Source organism: Falco rusticolus, chromosome 5 (genome assembly GCF_015220075.1).
Source record: "Falco rusticolus isolate bFalRus1 chromosome 5, bFalRus1.pri, whole genome shotgun sequence".
In the NCBI taxonomy this organism is placed as follows: domain Eukaryota; kingdom Metazoa; phylum Chordata; class Aves; order Falconiformes; family Falconidae; genus Falco; species Falco rusticolus.
In genome coordinates, this window is record NC_051191.1 from 81,377,909 (window position 1) to 81,397,282 (window position 19,374).

Here is a 19,374-nt window from a genome sequence, read left to right on the forward strand (position 1 = left end):
ATAACCCTCACGCTCGGGCGGCCGGCGGGGGCCAGGAGCGGCCGCGTCCCGCTCCGTCGCTGCGGCGGCTGCGCCCTGCCCGCGCCGTCGGAGCGCGGCCCGCTGCCGGCCCGGCTGCGCCCCGCACGCCAATCAGGGCGGCCCGCCTGCCTTCCTGTAGGTGTGCCCGGCTCACCTGGGAGCCGCGGCACTCATGACATACCTGCGGCCCCGCGGGCGGCGGGGAGGCGGCGGCCGGCGGCCGAGGGCGGGGGGCCGCGCAGGCAGCGGCGCCGGGGCGGGCAGCGCTGGCCCCGGCCCGGCGATGTGAGGCCGGCGCAGGTAAGGGCGGCCGGCGGGGGCGGCGCGGCGGGAGCGGCGTTGCCGTGTTCCCCGGGGAGGCGGAGTGAGGCGCGGGCCTGGCGCCGGAGCCCCGCGGAGCCCGGGCCGGGCCGGAGGGGCGGCTGCCCCCGGGGCCGGGCCGGCGGGGCAGGGTCGGGGAGGTGGCGGCGGGGAGAAGCGGAGGGCAGGGCCGCCCACCATTTTGGGACCCGAGGGGGCCGGGGGGGAGGGATCTGCGGGAGAGGAGCGCTCGCCCCTCCCGAGGCGGGCCGGCGGGCCTGCCGCGCTCCTCTGCGGGGCCGGGCCGGGCCCGCGGCGCACAGGTGTGGGAGCGCGGGCAGGACCGCCGTCGGGACCCGGAGCCCCGCGGAGCCGCTCCCGCCGTGGGGGCGCTGCGAGAGCCCCGGTGGGCCGGTGCCCGCGGAGGGGGCGGCGGCGGGGGAGCCTCTCCGCCGGCTGCGGGGCAGGCCCCGGGGGGCCGCAGCCTCGGCGGCGGCGGCCTGTGCGGGATGGCGAGGCTCCGCGCCCCGCCGGCGGCGCCCGTGCCCCCCCTCCCCGCTCCTCCTCCTGCCGCCGGCGGCAGGTAGGGCCCCGAGCACAGGCCCGGTCCCAGCCTCAGCTGCCAGCAGCCGGATCCTCCTCCCGCAGAAATGGTGCCTCCCACGCAGGAGCCAGATCCCAGGGCGTTCGCTGGGCTTCCAGCCTCAGCCGGGCGGCCCGTGGCCGGGGCCCGGGACTCTCGGGGCTGTGCTTGAACTCTGGACACCTTGTTTTCCTCCGTGCTTTGCTGGCTGGCGCCTCGTGACTTTTATGGCCTGTCACGGCAGGGAGGCAGAGGAAGGAAAGGCGAGAGAGATACCTGCCCGCCGCTCGCTTCTCGGCTTCTGGCTGCCGCTTCGCAGCCCCAGCACCGCAGCAGCTCCGGGGCAGCCTGGGCGCCCCGGGCAGCCAGCCGGCGGTGCGGGGGTCGAGCTCCCACCGTGCTGGCCTGACCCATTCCTCCCCCCCAGCATCCGTGTTGCCCTTATGCTTGATGCTTCGTTTATTCCCAGAGGTTGGATAAGACCTGGATCAAACCTGGTAGGGAATTCAGGGTCAGGGAAGGAGGTATCAGCTCAACGGGTCTGTGTTGACATGTTGCAGACTTTGCCAAGGAGCTGCTGGATGTGGATGCTGTTGGCTTCTCCTTGAGCTGTGTGCCTGTGCCTCTCTGACCAAGCCACATCCGTAATGTGGTGTTGAAGTTTTGTGACCAGGTGTTTTGGAGTTTCTCGTAACCTAAACAGCTTGTTGAAGATGGCCTGGATAAGGGCAGAGTCCTTTTAAAGGGCTGCATGGGAGGGAGGTGGCTTGGTTTAGAGGAATAATGTATGGGTGACCCAGATTTTGGAACTGCGACTGAATTGGGTGAGGAGGAGGCATCCATAAACGAGACTTTAAGTTGTACCAAATCCACATTCTTCTTAATTCTCAGTTGTTGTTAATATTTGGAACAGCTCAGCTGGCTTCTGTGTAGAACCTCGTTTTGGCCACTCATGGCTGAGGTTAGCGTTTGCACTGTACTGTCTGTGCAGTAGCCTGGTGATTCTGATAAATCTGTGAGTGGGATTATATGATCTAATTGCTAGGTGACTAGGCTTGAAGTTGGTACTCTTGCTGAAGCCCCCTGTTCCTGCTGCCCAAAATAGTGGGATGCAGGTACTTCTGCTGGGAACCTCTTGTGCATCCTGATAGATTTTGCTAGTAAGAGTTTGTTCCCTGGGACTTTTTTTTTATTATTATTCATTCCATCCTGTTAACTTTAGCTAGCTGTTCTTGCTGTTTTCTGTTGAGTTTTACCCTTTCTTATGGTTCACTTGCTTCAAGTGCTTTCTAGAGGTAAACAGATAAATTTTGCTGTAGTTTGGGTTTTTTTGTGGCGTGTGTTGGTTTTTTTAAAATGTACTTTGGAGTCTGGTTTAAGTGGGCTGTTTCATTTAATTAGTTTGTATTCCTGTAAATTATGTTCACGCTCCATGGTTATTCCAGGCAAAATTTAAGAAGCAGCCTGCAAGGGATTTCACGTTCATAATTGGAATCACATTTTTTTCCAAGAATATTTGATTCTGAGAGTTAACTGTGCTTTCTGTCATCTGTTATCTTTCCAGTTTGATATTGGAGGCTTAGTTACTGTTTAGCTAAATTATACATAGCTAGCTTATTTCAGTAGTTATGCCTGGTAAGTTTTGCAATTCCCTTCAGCTTTGAAGTTCTTCACTGAACTGCTGTTGTATCTTTTAATGAAGTATTTAGAAGTGACTTCAGTGCAAGTGTAGTTGCGCTCTATTGTTTCAGCTCTTGGGCTGTACAGAGAGAAATTGTTTCCCTCTTCTGTGAGGTGATAGCATAGTTGATGTTCATAGTATCAGCCATGTGGGGTCAGATGCCTTATTCTGACCCCTGGCAGGTATTTACATTTCCAGCTGTTATCGCTGCATTAAATCCAAAATTCTATTAGAAAAGTACCCAGTCTTGATTTCAAGATACCAAGTGATAAACTGCACTGGTTCCCCAGGTAAATTATTCCAACAGCTGATTACCCTCTCTAATTTCTTATCTCAATCTGTCCAGCCTGGTTCCTAACCACAAAGTCTTGCTACAAATTTTCATGCCGGCTTACAGAGCCTGTTGCTGCCAGGATGACACATTCCAGCAAAAAGGTGACCTATTGTACTGCAGTTTACAGCTGTTACCCATGTTAACCTCTTGCTTCTGGGAAGAGGCAATCGTGGAGCTGTAGTCACAGGGGGTATGATTTAGAGCAGCAGTTAAGTGTGCCTGGCTGCAATGTCTGTGTACAGACAGGACTTTCAGGGAGGTGTAATTGAATGACTTGTGTTGCTTGGAACACAGCTTCACGTGATGGTTAATCCAGCATAACTACTGGCTGCCACTGAAGGAACAATCCAGTTCTCATCCAGTTCTGACTGCGAGCTCCTGCAGTTTCCCTTGGATCGCATCTAGTGATCAAGCAGCCTTTAATAAATTCAGTCACTGCTCAAACTGAAAATTAACCCCCTTCCCTAGACAGAAAAATATGACTTTTGGATCTGGAAGTTGGACCAGCCTGCTCTGTGGCCAGGTGGTGCTAGGTCTGATGCAGAAGGGTAGCATGCCACTGGGCATGAGAAATGTGGAGAGGGACTACTTCCAATAGCCGTCTCATGCCTGTGCCGGATTAAATGCAAGAAGGAATTGTACATTTAGTTCCTAATTTGTGCACTCAGGTGAACAGGCTGTGGTTGCACAAGTCCTCTCAGCTGGCACTGCCATTCAAAGAAGCTGGCGTGCCTACCTGTTGTCATCCACATCAGTTCCCTGCTCTGGTTGATTATAAGACTACATGCATGCCTATACCACCAGAAGAGAAAGGGCAGTGTGGTGGTGGGAATAAGGAAGGCAGAGGAGGGGACTCCTTTTGGCAAGCTGAAGAGCTTGTGAAACTAAAGCTTGAGATACAGAAATTATCACAAGCACACCTTACCTTAAATCTTAATGGAAGCTAATGTATTTTTTTCACCTTCCTTTTGCAGCAGATGTGTGAGAATAGCTACCCTGATTTGTTCAGTAGTTCAGGTTAACTCTGTTGCCTGACTTGGGAGTACTGGCTTTAGCCAAGGCTGGGTTTAGCACAGCTGCGTTTATGTCTTTGGTCAGGAAGTGTGTGTTTGAATTAGACTTTGTGTGGGAAGGAGCGTGTAACGTACGAAGGAGAAGTTCTGTGCCTTGGCTGGGATGTGCTGATGCCTTTGAGAGGTTCATCAGTGCAGAAAAGTTGCAAGCTAATTTATTTGTGCATTCTAGATGTGAGGTTCTCTGTCGGTTTTGGTGCCTGAGCAAGGTGGGGTACTCTTTTGGGAAAGCTTCACTAATCTTGTGTCTTCCATTAACACCGGCTTTCTTGCTCTTCTAGTGGGATTAGCTTGCTGGGACAAAATCCATTCCCCATCTATTGGTTTTAAATGCCATTCCTTCAAGTGTAATGCTGAAAACTGCAGGACACGTGGAACTGAGCCTGTGGTGGAGACTTGTCTTGAGCCCACGGTTTGGGGGTTGGATTACAACTAGATGAAGTCAAAGAAGAAAGTCCTACGTCTTTAGTGCAAGGTCAGGGTGAGGGCTATTGGTTTTGATAGTGGAAAAACTTTAGAAGGGGGAAGGTGATTACCATGACATGTGTACAAATGTACGTAGGTAAATAGACACACATATGTAAATGTATGTCTATATAGATAGATACATAGCACAAAATAGAGGGTGTTCTGATGCTAGAAGAGGTTGAGGAGGAGTGGCTATAGAAACTGTAATTGCATGGTATACAAGAAGTGAACCGAAGTGGGAGGAAGCACATGAACCTGCTGCTCAGAAAATACTGCGTTAAAGCAGAGCTGGCCATAAATTAGCTTTCTGAGAATGTATCCCATTTGCAGTAAGTCACGTAGAAGTGTGTGATGTTCAGACATCAAACTACCTCTTTGTAGTCTCAAATTGATCATCTAGCTGCACACAGGTGCTCAGTGTGTGAGGTCCACTGCCAGTGGCCTTGCTGGTGCTCAGAGTACATTTGGCACTGGAGTTCCTGCCGCTGATCATACACAAAACTTCCCAAATCCTTACCTGGGTCAGGCTGAGGTGGTGCCCAGTGGGATCCACAAGCTTGGTGGTCCTGGCAGACCCAGCCTTGCCCAGGGTGTGACTGGAGGAGGAGAGGTAAGGTATGGCTGCAGCTTCATCCACGAATCCAACAGTAGAGTTTATGAATCCAAAATACACCGCTCTGGAGGGGAGGAGACTAGGATCCTGGTCACGTCAGGGCACAATTCGATTCATTCAGATCGCAGGAGCCCTGAGATAATCGGCACATGTGGCGCAAGGCGTGAGTTGGGTTACAAGCAGACCTGCAACCTGTTGGATGTGCTCGTTGTTCACAGCTGCCACAAGGTGGCCGCAATGGCTACACGTGCATCTTCACTTAGTCGTAGAAATAGATGCCCAGGTCAGTGTTCAACTAACACATACACCGCCCGTGGGAGGAGGGGTGGCAAGAAGAAGACTCTTTGCCTGCAGTGTTGCTGGGCAGCTACAAAAAGTAAGCATGTGTAAGTTTTATGGCATGTACACTTTATACTCACAAGTTTAGAGGTGCAGTGTTCAGAAGTGCCTACATGTATTCTTTGAATAACGTAAATCTTAACTGGGCCCTTACTACAGATTCCTGTCCTGTGAGGAGGTGCTAGTGGAAACTTTGTAAGAGTATACCAGTAAGAGTATAGCTTTGTTGGTGTACCTCATTTCATAGGAGAAGGAAGGATGCCATACCATACCAGTGCTTAGCAAAGCTCTGATGCTGTAGCTTGTATCTTTAGTGGGTCTGGTCTCTAGGAAAAAATCCTTTTGGAATGGATTAAGCCTGAGTCTCTGTTCAGATACAGAATTTTTGCTGTAGGTATTCTATAGTGCAGTCATCTGAGGGTAACTCTAGACCTATGAAATGTAATCTAGCTGCAACATTTGAGTCAATCTCCTTTCTGAAGTACTCTTGAGATCACTGTCTTTTTTTTTTTACAGGTGAGGACTGTCAGGCTAATAGCAGTGAAGTTGAGAAGGTGCAGTATGTATCTATTTCCCCTCTGTTGCTGGATTTGTAGAAGAGATGTTCAGAGTATATCACCAGCCAACAGTGTCTCACTGTGCAGTATCTAGAATGGTGAGGATTTGGTTCTATTTGTTGGTATTGCAGAATGTCTCAAATAACTCCTCCCATTGTTTGTTGCTTTTCTGCCTCTTTTTTTTTTCTTCTTTTTTTTTTTTTTTCTATAACTCCTTTTGCACGTGGAGAGATATTTCAGGCTTGAGTCTGAGTAGCATCCATATAGCTGATGGATCTTATGGATGTTTTTAGAATGATGCACTTATCTCTCCCTTCTCTACCCCTCCCTAGGAAAGGTGTTTTCTCCTGGCAAAGTATGTTTCAGGTACAGGCAGGGAGAGGCTCAGGATGGGCACGGGGGGTGGCACTGAGAAGGCTGCAATACAGCACACAACCCTGTCAAGACTCTATGCTGTAACAAACCTTGGGGCAAAGAGAGGATGCTGTGGAGAGACGGCAAAGGGAAGTAGGAGTATCCCTATTTTTATAGCAAATTATGGGTTATGACATGTTTTCCTAAATGTGCAAGTGATTGACAGGCAGGTTTACCCCTCAAGTTGCCCAGCAGTTTCTTAAAAACAGTTGGTGCTGTGTTGAACTATGGGAAATATGTTACTGTATTGTTGTTCTCTTCCTCATCCCTGGGCACCACTGGGAAGAGAGGATGTTCTGAAAGGGAAGCAGTAAGATGTTCCTGTAGGCACAGGGTCAACACTGCTCATTTGGGTCAGAGTTCTGTGCCATGTGGAAGGCAGTCTTCCTCTGATACTGCTCATGCAGTCCACCTTATCTTTCTGCCCCTGCACGGTGAGTAAACTGAGCTTTCGTGTTTCAGAGAGCTGCAAGGAAAGGAAGATGAGCAATTTGGACATATGCTGGGGCAGTGAAAAGTGCCTTAGCCTCGAAGAGCAAGGCTAGGCATGCCAGTTATGTCACTGTGGTGTGTGCTCTGACCAGTCACAGGGGAGGGTCAGGGACATAAAAAGCAGCCTAAAACTGTGGCTGTGTGTATAGAAAAATCATGACAGCTGAGTTGCCCAGTGGGTGTTATCAGATGTACCAGAGCCATTTTTCCTTCCTATACACAGCATCATTTTTACCTATTCAGCTGCTGGGTGTGTAATAATAGTGATATCAAAGGCATGAAAATAGGCATCTGAGTGTAAAAGGGGAAAAATGGATTGACTCTGACTCATAACAAAATGACTTTAAAAAAGAACAGAACAAGGTGGGATGTGCTGCATTGCACGTGCAATGAAAACTGACACGAGAAATCTCAAGTTCAGAAAGGCAACGTGGAAGAAAATTTGCTCTGAAATGTTTTTTTTTTACTAGAATGCTGACTTTGAAAGATTAATTTAAAGATGGCATTGTATCACGTTTGGTTGTGACAATGGAAAAGAGTAAACAAAGTGCATATAAGGAAGGAAAAAAAAAAAGTACCAACAGATGCAGGAGCCAAATATGGAAGTGTTGAGGTAAACTGTGTGCGAAAACACCAACTTGGCTTTAAAGAACAGTTTGGTAGAGAGACACATTTTTGTGCTTAGAGGTGGCAAGAAATATCTGATGCTGTATGTCCTGAGCTCATAAAATGGGTAGAATTGCAGAAAGGTTCTCATCTGAATGTGGACACCGTGAGAAATAGAAAACTGTGAATATCTGATGTATTTGAGGTTATGGGGTGGGGGCTTTCATTGACTGGCCAGTGAGATCCCTACAGTACAAAAAGTATGATACCAGAGTAACACTAGTCTAGAATGAGCTGAAACAACTAATTACAGACACCACTTTGTGTGAAAAATGTGTCTATTATTTGTACTAAACAATTCTGCAGCACAAAAGGGAAGTATCTTAGTAATGTGTTTGTAACTTCAAGAGCTTAGAGGCAAAAGGCACAGAATGAAAGAACAGACTGAGCAGTCAATATATTTTTGTTGGTGAAGGGATTGCTTAAATAAGACTTTGCTTACGGTTGCAATCAGATACAGAGTTTATAACAGGGCTTTGCATATTCAGTGCACTGAGCAGCCACTCCCTGACTAATCCTCAGAGTATGTGAGGTAGGAGGGGTTGGTATTACCTCAGTTGCTCAGATGACCCTCAGATGGGCAGAAACTGCTGGAAACTGCCAGAATTCGGAACTGGCAGTCCTGCTGGATGAGGTCTGGGGGTGAAGGCACAGTTCTTGGTTGCCTTGAAAAAATCTAGTTACAATCTTTCTTTAAATGAATGACAGCAGTGGGGAATTGAAGGAAGGAGAGCTCCTGGTATCCTAACATGCATGTTTCTGTTTCAGCCTGTATATGTTACTGATGATAACAGTTATCCTTCGTGGACCCACTATCTTGAAATTTCTAGCTGATAGCAACTGTGTTTAACTGCTCATAAGCTGTAGCTGTCAGTAGAGGCAAGGCCTAAAACAGCAGTCCTATGGGTGCATCTTTATCTCCTCTTAAGGTAAATGCTAGTAGAGCAGGAAGAGCCAAAAGTTCAGAGTGCGGAGTGTTTCCCATGTGTGTGACAAAAGCAGTAATGCTGGTATCTCCTGTTGTGGGTATAGCTGTAATTGCACCTTCTCTAATGCAATTGCGTCTTGGGAGCCAAACTACTGTGATCTGTGTCATACCTCCTGTGTAAAGCTCTGCGAAGGGTGACAGAGTAGATTTGTCACATGAAGACGTGTGTCAGTGTTCTTCACTTCAACACCCTCATGGCGGCGAGTTGTAGCCAGATACAGCTGTCAGTGCTGTAGGATCTGCCACCAAGCAAGGCAGAGATGTTGCTCATAGAACAGTAGCTGGACTTCGGTTGTTAAACCTTCCTGCTTTTCTGGTCATCCTAGGCAAGGACCACTGCCTCAGCCTCTCGCTTCGCCTGCACAAGGGTGCGACCTTGCTTGTCTTGCCCTCAGCTCTCTGCCTTACTTGCAGTTCTTCTGCCCGCTTGCGCCAGGGACTTGCAAAAGTTGCTCACTTTGTGCCCCTGCCCCAGCCTGCTCGGTAAAGCGTTGGCCAGCTGGCTGGCACACGTGGAAGAGGTGGGGTGCTGGGTTCAGTAACAGTCAGCAAACGTTTGTGCTGAAAGCTGGGTTCCTCCAGTGCATCAGCCTGGCAGAGGTAAGAATGAAGACCCATTATTCCATACAGGAAGGTGTTTGGGAAGACAACTCTAAGCAGAGCTCTGGCTCTTCCCTCCCTCTTGGACATGGTCCACTGACACCCCCACCCCCTTCCCCCTTCAAGCACCTCTCTTAGTCTTAGCTTTCCCAAAATACAGTGATCATACCAGAATGTATTCTTTGCTGTTGGCTGTAATGATTTTTTAAAAATTATTATTTATTTTATGCCCAGCAAAGCATTTTGCTATGTGCCCAGTCTGACAAACTTGTTCAGGTGAGTTTGATGGACAGTGTCAGAAGTTATGACTGAGAGCTGCCTGTGAGGCTGAAGTGGAGGAACGCTGCTGTATCTCATTGAACTTGGGAGAGATGGGATGTTTATGTGTTTATTTATGCCCCACCGATCAAAGCGTGTTGCAGGTAATGGGAAAGGCAGCAAGCTGAGTCTTAGATTTCATTTAACTGGTGCCGATAGCTTCCCAGGGGAAGTTTCTCATTCATGCTAAAGTATGCAGAACTTCATTTAGAATATAGCATGCACGCTTGTGTGGGTTGGTGGGATGCGGGTGTACCAAAGACTGCATTCCTCAGCTGGAGCTGGCATTATTTTGTGATCATGTCATAAAAGAGGTAAAGGAATTGTATCGGGTCTTTATTAGACTATTAGTCACGATGAGTGTTAGGAGTTCAATTATCTTATGTTCTATCTCACTAGCACACTGAAGTCTGAGCTTGGGATGAATTCAAGGCACACAGACCTTATTTTACTCCTCTGCATAACCATCTGATAAGGTGGGAACTGGTAGGGGAAAGAGAGATGTAGTTTTACATGCCACAGGGTTGAGGAAAAGGAAGCCGTAGGCCAGTCAAGAGTCAGAGTCAATGTCTTCAAGAATTGCCAAAGGGCAATCTCAGGATTTTAATTGCTCAGCTAATATCTGAAGAGCCATGGAGCCATCAAGGGGTACTATTTTAGGAAATATTGAAGGGTAGTGGTGGGAAGCAGAGTCCGCCCTCTCATTCATATGCAGAAAAATGAAAATGAGAGGAAGGATTAAAACATCTGTAATTGTTCCTTATGTATTGAAACTAATTATTAAAATGGTAAAAATATTGTAATTAGTACATCATAGAAATACTAGTGATATTTCTAAGCTGCTATAAAAATCTATGCCTTAAATTAATAGAGACTTGGAACTGTACTGCATGTGAAATTATGTGGGCATAATTTTTGCCTGTTGACAGAGAAAATATTGCTGAAACCGAGAGTATCAGTATTGTTGATCTGGTTGTTCTATTTCTTAATTTTTTTTAAGGTTGTACCTGTAGGGCTCTACTTTTTTTTTTTTTTTTTAACTTTTATAATATGCTGTGTTAATTACAGTATTAGGAACTAATGCTAAATCTTAACTACAGCATCTGTGAGCTGTAATTACTACTATAAACTTTGAAATAAGGTAGTGGTAATTGGTGAAGCTAGTTATAAAAAGCGTTTCATAAGATTGATGTGTATCAGTTACACCATTCAAAACCCCGATTTATACAACTTTTCACTGCTTATTCTGAAAGACAGGGTTGCAAAAATGTCTTCCCCTCCCCCACCATTGGGAGTATTTCCATGCTAGACTTTGCAGAGGGTTTGAGGAGGTTTCCAGGGCTTTCCCTAGCATCTCCTTCATGTTGTTACTTGTTTTGAGAGTTGCTTACAGGAGGCTGACTCCTTTGACTTCATCTGGCTGCCATGCTGTGTCTTCTTAGACCCAATTCTTTGCTGCGGAGTGAAAGCTGCATTTGGGTTCACGGGAACCGTAGAGTCAGTGGCAATAATGAGACAAGGAAACATTAAACCATAAAATAATGGCTCCTTTGGAAATGGTTGTAGATCCAATTAGAATGTCCCGCTTCCCGTAGCGCCTGCTTCTGACCTGTAAAGGTAGCAAGCATGTTACTAACAGAGGGCCAGTAGTGAGAATGTAAAATTTCCCTGCTCTGCTGCTACTGTTCTGCGTGGGCTGGCGAGGCTGCACCTGTTTCTGCGTTTGAAGTGCTTGGCAATCACACCCAGCAAGACACCTACGCCCGAGCGTCAGGGACTTGCTTGTAGATCCTGGGTGTGGTTTCACCATACCTTAGGTCTAAGTCCAGGTTTCTGCTTTCCCGCTCTCTGGCCCGATGCCCAGCCTCTTGTTCCTGTCCACTCCTCGCAGTTGCTACTATGGCTTGTACATCTGCGTGTACGGCTGCTGCAGGGACCTGTCATATTTACCTTTATTGGTAGGGTTTTTTTCCCCTCCTGTGTCACACCTTTATGGCTGCTCACATCTCTCTGCTTCTGGCTTGGTTTTTTTTTTGACTAGATAACTCCCTGAGCTGGCTCATGTATGGTCACGTGTGCCCTGGCACATGGGTGAAGATAGGAGCAATCTGGATGCGTATTGCCTTAATCTGTTCTGGATTTCAGGGTGCGACATCAAGTCTTAAGATTTATTAGGACCTGATTCTGGATGGCGTCGGATGGTTTGTACAGTCAGCAGCAGCAGAAGGAATTGAAGGAGCTCTACACTTTTTTTAAGACTGGACCGTAAACAGATGGCTTTTCAGAATGTCTTCAAATACCTAAATTGTGCCTGATGAGTTTGATTATTCATCTTTGTTAACCCACTCAATACCACAGCGTATTTCTTTGCCGGTCTTTTAGTTTCTGGTAGCTTGTGTAGCTCACTGGATCAGGTCTAAATATTCTGCGAACAGTTCAGTGTCATCAGTCCCGACTGCTTAAAAATAGTAACCAGGTAGAGGGGGAAGGGCGGAGTTGCCCTTGCTCTTGTTAGTCACAAGTTAAGGCTTAACATTTTGGCTTAAAAACATTGAGATAAACCCAGACAGCAAGATCTAATTTTTGAGCCATACTTTGTTTTTCAGGCCTTTTCCACACCCATTGAAGGCCAGACATGTATTTTTCTTAATTGTAAGCCAAAATTCTCACATAACCACATGATTCTAGGAAGTGGGACTAGATGAAAAACAGAAAATATTGTGATGTGCACAATAAACTTATGCCAGTTGGCCGTGCAGGCGTTACACCATGAGTAACAACAAGTTTTCCATGTGTTTGCATTAGTACCTTCCTATTCAGCACCCACACAATTCCTGTGGCTTTGGGTGTGTGAAGCTGTTTTTCCACGGGGAGAGGGAAGGGGTCCTCGCTGGTGCTTTCCCACATTTACATTTCTTATAACATTTTATTTGTATCTAATACTTTTTGTTCCCAATAGCAAACATGTCTCATTGTGCTTGTTAGCTTCTTCGATCTAAGCACACCAATTACATTTCCAAGACAGAGTGGCTTGTTCCCCGAAAAGCTGGGTTAGGAAACAGTTGTACCAAAATCTGTTTTCCCCACACACATCCCTGTATCCCTTTTGGATGGACCTTTTTTTGTTTCTTTTTTAGCTGCAGTTTTCAGTATAAAGCTGCCAGTATTGCCAAGTATTTTTGGTTATGATACAAGTCTCATAACATTTTTTTTTCACGTTTTGTAAAAAAATCTTATTACTGGAGTCATAAGGTAATTAGAACCTCTATGGGGAGCCAAGGCTGAAAACATGCATTCTAAAAGCTCAAAATGAGGACAAGTGTGTTCAAAATTTTTATTGTTGTTATCTCATGATATGTTGATTCCAACAATTTTTTGATTGCTATTTCCAGCTGATGGTACTAACAATATTGAAGCCAGATACACAGTACAAGTTTTTGCTGTATGTATAGCTGTTATGACAGATGAAGTTGTGCTAGTAGAAGTCGTTAGCATGGTATGGTACACAAACGCAACTTTGTTAGTATTTTAGGAATTGCTTTGGTTGCAGAGGTTATGCTTTACCTATTGATACAAAATTAGCACTTTGCCAGTATATCTATGGCTGGCTGGGTGTATTTTGCTTTATAGCTTATCAGTGGTCCCATATATTGCTAAAATGTTCCAGCTTTGTATCTTCTATAGGGCTCTGACAGCTATCAGTAATGGCAGCAAGAAATTGTACAGTTTTCAACGTAGAACTTGATCCAGCTGTGAAAGAGGTTATAATATGTGTTTGCCAAGAACATCAGACAGGATAACTTTGGAGGCCCCTTCTGCAGGGGAGGACAGTTTGTTCCAGTTCAGTTTGCTGAGTATTGTTCATCCTTATCTGTCTGTAGCTGAACTGTGCTCAGGACTGGTATGGGTGATGTGACAAGTGTGCTCAGCAATGGTTCCACTGTGCTGTCTGGGCAAGGCCAAGCTTTCAAGTGTGTTTCCAAGCCCTTTGATGTTTTAAGCATTTGCATCTGTCAAAATGGTTTGGTGCGAACATTAGCATTCTTTAATCTGAGACTCAAAAACAGCAGCGTGGGATTCTGGCTCATGCTTCTGTAGCATAGTAAGAGACTACAAAATACCTGCTGCTAACTGGAGAATCTCCCCTATCTGGGTCCCCGTTCACTGTGTTCAAAGAGAAACTGGGAACTCCTGTAGTTTATAGCAAACCTGCTATCTAGGAATGTCTATGCTGCTAGCTGCCAACACTGCATAAAAAAAATCAGTGTACATCTCTGAAGTCCTTACCTCCTTTTGTGCCCCAGATGTTTCTGTCAGTCATCTCTCCATCCCCACAGTTCGCAGAGGGACCTGCGCAGAGCAACGTGCAGTGAATCTGTGCCTTGCTTTCACTGCGGGGGTTCTTCTGCCCGGTAGTGTCAATAGTCTCTCTACTAAGCTACAGCACGGAGAGCCATACACCATTCTTCTTTGTTCCGTACTAGAAGGATGCAGATATCAAGGCTTATCCATTGCTTTTATGAACATAAAACTTAAGCTCTGCTTTAGTGAACCGGGTGTTTTGATATACAGGTGACCCCTTTTTATCTTAAGACTGAATCATTTTTATTGCACCTCTGGGAAGTGCAATCCAAGCCACATCTTTGCTTGCTGTTTGGCAAATGTTCAGTAGCAGTTTCCAAGGTGAAAATTTGTTCTACCCAAAATCATGTTTCTTTGGTGCTTTTTTTTTTTTTTGTTAGCATTAAGTATTACAATCTACTTAAATGGAAACGAATGTAGGAAAGGTATATTTTTTTTCTCAATTAGTGAATCACTAGATAATTAATAGACTCAATATATCTTGAGTGTGCCTACCGTGACTGAAAGCTAGTGAGATGCTACTGGGAGTGTTAAATCTCAGTCAAATTGTCTGCATCGGTGTGACTGGGAAGTCTCATTCACTTTTCCCAAGCTTCAGTAGCAGCTCAGATGCGTTTTCCAGGAGATCAGGTACTATTGTCAGCTTTGTTCTTTCTCCTCTGCCTAAAACACTTGAGGCAGCTGCTGCTTCCCGGGATACTAACAGCATGTAGACCATTTAGCACAGCAGCAGACTCTGTTATTATGGCACATAGTTTTTTTAGATTGCTTTACTTGTTCGATATGTTCTTTCCTTCAGCAGGCTCTGTCTGTTCTCCGTACCCTCAAACGGAAGGTAGTAATGTTGCCATGTAACATTACTTCCCTCCTTAATTCTTATCTCTAGTGCCCTGTGTAATCTCTTCCCGAGCTCAAGATTTTTGACCCCACTCCTTCAACGCTCTCAATGGGCTGTATGGTGATAGAGCAGCCGTGGTGCATGTGTATTGGTAACAGTTTCTTTGCAGAGGAATACATGGAGAAGGCATCTCTCACGTGGAGGGGGTATCCAGCTGAGAAAGCAGGCTTAAGCATGGCATGAGTAGCTCGACCAAAAATGCAAAGTGAGACTTGTCATAGGGCAGGCTGTGTGTTGGAGCAGTTGCATCGACCCCTTTCCAGAGTGTCCCACTGTACCGGGGAGAGATGGTAGTTCTGGTGACTCTTCTCTGGCACGGTGAGCCCTGGATTTTGTATGGAGAAAGGCAGGCTCTGAGCCAGCCCCCGCTGACCCGGCTGCTTCTAACGTGTATCTGAACTGGATGATGGAGGTCATAAAGCCCAGCTGAAATAGCAGGAGGGGGCTCAGGGCAGCCTTGTTGCTCCTCAGGTGGGTGTTACAGCCTACGCAGAGCTCTTTCCTGCCAGCACTTAAAGCTAGCTTTGGCATTTCAACACCGGGCTGCGGCCGTGCCGGCACGAATGTGTGCCCAGGCGATGGATTGCTTGGGAGAGCCTTTGTTGTCATAAGGAAACCCGTGTCCTTGCCTGCGCCACTCGGGGGTGGCTGTGAACGGCTTTCTCCTCTCACGGCCAGAAGCTCTGGCTGCTGCCTGGGTGACAAGGAGGCGAGCCGGGAGAGCCCCCGGTGCACCGGCTGCGGTGGGGGGGAGGGGGGGGCCGGACAGGGCAGCCCCCTCCTCCCCTCCCCCCCCCGCCAGCCTGTTCATGGGGGGAGCGGGCAGGGAGCACGGGCGGCCTGGGGGTTGGCAAATGTTCAGTAGGAATTATTTATATTACCAAATATATAATATATATTATTTAGGGGGTGTGTGTGTATATATATAATTTGGTAATATATAATATTACCAAATTGCTAAATAATCCTGCGCTGAAAGCTGGGGCTGGCCCCGGTTTGGGAGCAGGAGGATCGCGGGGCTCCGCATCGCTCCGTGCTGCCTTGTTTCCTGGCTAGCTGAAGGGCTTGTCTGTGCTTGATAGCACTTGTTATTCCTCCTTTCTTGTTTGTTGGAGGGGGGTGGGTGGGGGAGGTGAGGTACTTGCTATTTAAAACCAGAAGTGTTTGTCATCTCCATCCAGGTGAATTAAACCACACTGGAAGGAAGTATGACATTCACTTTGCCTTTTGTAATCTGGGAAAGCTATGGGTGGATGCAGTACATCATTGCAGGAATTGCTTTGTCCACTGGTGCTTTCACTGCTGTCCTGTTTTGCGTATCTGGCTGCCTACTGCACCCTTCCCCTCTCAAATTTTGTGCTCTGTACTACCATATGACCAAGCACTGCCCCTTTTTTTTGTTGTGCTGGCATGGGGCCAGCTGCACCCTCTCACAGTTCCAGCTTGCAGTGAGTTTGTGTACCCAGAGTCACCTACAAGTCAGGTGCATGTGAACTGCAGTCCCGGATTTCCAGGCCCTCTTGGGAGAAGAGCATATGAAGAAGTGATGGCAAGTTCAGCATCTGATCCAGAGAGACGTGAAAGATCAGTAAGTCCCAGCAGTGGTTAGGTGAGGCTTCTGGGAGAGTTTGTGTAGCCTGCTGGAAGCTGGCAGTTGCCAGATAGGCTTCTGTGTGCCTGCCTGTCATGTTATTTGCCTTACTGCAAATGCTAATTGAAAGTTTGCTTGGGCTAGCACAGCTCCTGGGGGTCTCCTGGGCATTCCTCTGGAAGAGGACCAAGCTGACCTGAGGTGGAAGCATAACATGGCCATGCTCGTAGGCAGTCTCTTCTGGTAACTGCTGGGCTTTGTACGTAGCTTCTCTGTATGTGGAGGCTACAGGTGTAGCCAGGTTTGTTTTATTTCCTCTCCCATCTCCATGAAATCCTTATTGCAGAGGTATCTACCTCTTTCATTACAGTGCAGCAGTCTTCAAGCAGGAACTTAACTGTTTCCCAGACTAGTTAAGTCCTCCCCCACTGTCTGCAGAAAGTTTGTCCCTTCTCCTGCCTCACTTCCCAAAGCTTCTCTCTTGCTTTCCCTGAGGTGTGCAAAACACCTGGCAGTAATATGAGGAGACAAATCTCACTTGGCAGCTTCCAGCACTGATCTCCTGTGCACCTCCCTCTACGCTGTCTCCCAGTATCATCATGGAACTGCTCCAAATGCAGCTTTAAACTTGTCCTTTCACCTGTCCAAATCCCTTGCAACAGAGCCAGGGAAGTGGAAACTCGGTCCTTGAGCTTAATAAGAGGAAAATCGGTGCTGTATACATCTGTAACAGCACAGTGAGCAACAATTCTTCTTCCTCTCACAAAGTGTGGGCTTGAGTTTGAGGATCTTGCTATTCAGACCTTTCTTCATGGGCCATCCTGTCCTTAGTAGTAGTAAATGTTCCTTAGCCATTAGCTTGTGTCCTAGACCGCCTGTCCCCCTAAACATTTGTCTCTGCTCCTGGGGAGCACGTTTGAAAACTGTATTAGGTGTGAGAAGTAACACTTTTCTAGTCATTAGCAGAAGAGACTCACTTAGGTAGCTGGAATTGTTAAGAGCAGTGTAGCACAAGAGTGACCTGATGTGATCATGGAACCTTTGTTAAAGAAGGGGTAGATGTACCTACTGGGGACAGCTAAGTGAAGTTGATCCTGCCCTGGGCAAAGTGGCTGCTTACAAGTGTATGACCCGGCTCTTTTCTTGTGCTCTGCCAAGCTCTTGGGTTTTTTTTTTTTGGTTGGTTGGTTGGTTTTGTTGGTTGTTTTTTTTTCCTGGGCTGGAGCTTCTTCCTGACAGTCCTGTGCAACAGTTCCCATGTGCAACAGTTTCAAAACATGGTTTAGCAGCACCGAAGTAGTTTACTATTAGCTGATAGCAGTAAAATGTGGCAGAAAGTCCCATGGGAACTTTTGGAATAGACATATCTCTTTGAAACATGGTGTTTATTGTAATTACCTGTTTACAACTACTTACTTTCTGCTTAGGGGGGTGTTTGGGGTGTCCAGATTGCTAAATAATCCCAGTTTTGGCCCAATGTTGTAAGAAAGATTCTTTCCAATATAAACAAAAATAAAAAAATTACATGAGAAAAAATACTTGGGAGCAAAGTTAATTGATGAGTTAACTCATTTTTTCCCTGCTTTTTAAAAAAGCTAAAGATGATGACAGTCCCCACAATTGAAGTGTATGCAATGCTTCAGCTCTAACTCCAGAGCATGGGGTTATTGCTTTCAGAGCAGGTGTTCTGTTTCATGTGACATGAAGAAAAATATAAGCTAAACCAGCTTTCGGGTCAGGCATGCCTTGGCCATGGAGTTAACTGGGACAATTAGTCCAGATGTAATCATACCTTTATTGCTTTTACTTTCTGTGTGGGATCAGGAAGTGTTACTTGTGACTACAGAGTCACTTCAGCACAAGGAAGTTGCCATTGATCTCAAAGATTTCTCTTTCCTTGAAGACACTTCCCTTTCTCTGTTTGTGAGTCTCCCAAGTTGAAATTGTCACACACATGCACCCCCCTCAACAGCAGTTGAAACCCTGGAAAAAATGCCGTTCTTAAAATAGTAGGGAAATTTGGAATGCCAGAGGAAGAAATAGTGTATAGATTTGGTTGTTAGTTTTGAGCAAGAAAAGGGAAATATTTTTGCATGAGTTTTCTGAATGGTTCAGAGCCAGGCCTTGGGGCTTTTTTTGCCACTAAACAGCTAGCCGGCTTTTACCTGAGGATATGTGGAATGGTTTCTCAGACCAAAAGATGCAGGATGATGCATTCATGTCTGGAAACGCAGACATCTGTAAGGTCGGATAAAGGAGGACAACACTGAAGCTTTATTCAGGGGGAAGTCTGGCTGTGGCTACACATTGCAGGAGATCCTTTGGGGCTAAATTACAAGCTGTGGTATGACTGCGAGGGTACCCAGTGTATGTGAAGCAGTAATTTATAAACCATTTCTGATAAGCAGGGGATAGGGAATAGGGAGGGCAGGCTGGAACACTGAAGAAAGTGTCCCAGAGGCAGAAGAAAAGAGAGGAGAGCCACTAAGATTTGTGTCTTTCTCATGTCTTTTAAGGTAGGGATTGTGGGTCATGGGATAGGTAGAAGCCAGAAAGATAAAAGTAGTGAATCAGATTCTACCATCCGTTTTGCAGACATTTCCCAAATGTACATTCCCTAGTGCTTTGTCATGTCTGAGCTGCAAATGCAATAATGGATGGGAAATTCCATTATATCCTTTAGGAAACCATCCAACAAGCCTGAGATTACTTCCTACTGCCCCCCCCCCCCCCCCGCCCGAGTAGACTAAATGATGATACAATTTCTCTTTGTAGTCTGTAGACACTTCCACAGGCACCAGAGGTGCTCCTCTCAACCCATGTGGTTTACAGCCTTCAAATACCTTGTGTCTTGTGTCATGTCCTAGTTATCTGTTAATCAGGTTCTTACATTGCTGTCTTGTTAATCAATTCCTGTGATCAGTTGCAATAAGGCCCTGTGTTGCACATGTGTACGGAGATTTGTAAAGACAGCCTTCAGCTCTGAAGTACAGGCAAGGGCCTGTTGAAATCAAAGAGATCTTTAAAATTCAGCTAGCAGCTAGAAGAGGCCATGAGTATTTGTCTACCATGCCCT

General features: G+C 46.7%; 1 protein-coding gene across 8 annotated transcripts in view; it reads left to right on the forward strand.

Moving 5' to 3' along the window:
• The first annotated feature begins 112 nt into the window (after nt 1–112).
• ARHGEF5 (Rho guanine nucleotide exchange factor 5) overlaps nt 113–19,374 on the forward strand; it is a 36,815-nt gene continuing 17,553 nt past the window's right edge. For 2 of the 8 annotated variants that reach the window (XM_037387570.1, XM_037387572.1), the window contains exons 1-2: nt 830–6,067; nt 16,144–16,295. In XM_037387570.1, coding sequence (XP_037243467.1) covers nt 16,254–16,295 — 42 coding nt within the window. In that variant the 5' untranslated portion in view covers nt 830–6,067; nt 16,144–16,253. Of the gene's footprint in view, nt 322–829; nt 6,068–9,252; nt 16,296–19,374 lie in introns of those variants that run through there. The other 6 variants (XM_037387567.1, XM_037387568.1, XM_037387573.1 and 3 more) reach the window with 6 other exon arrangements.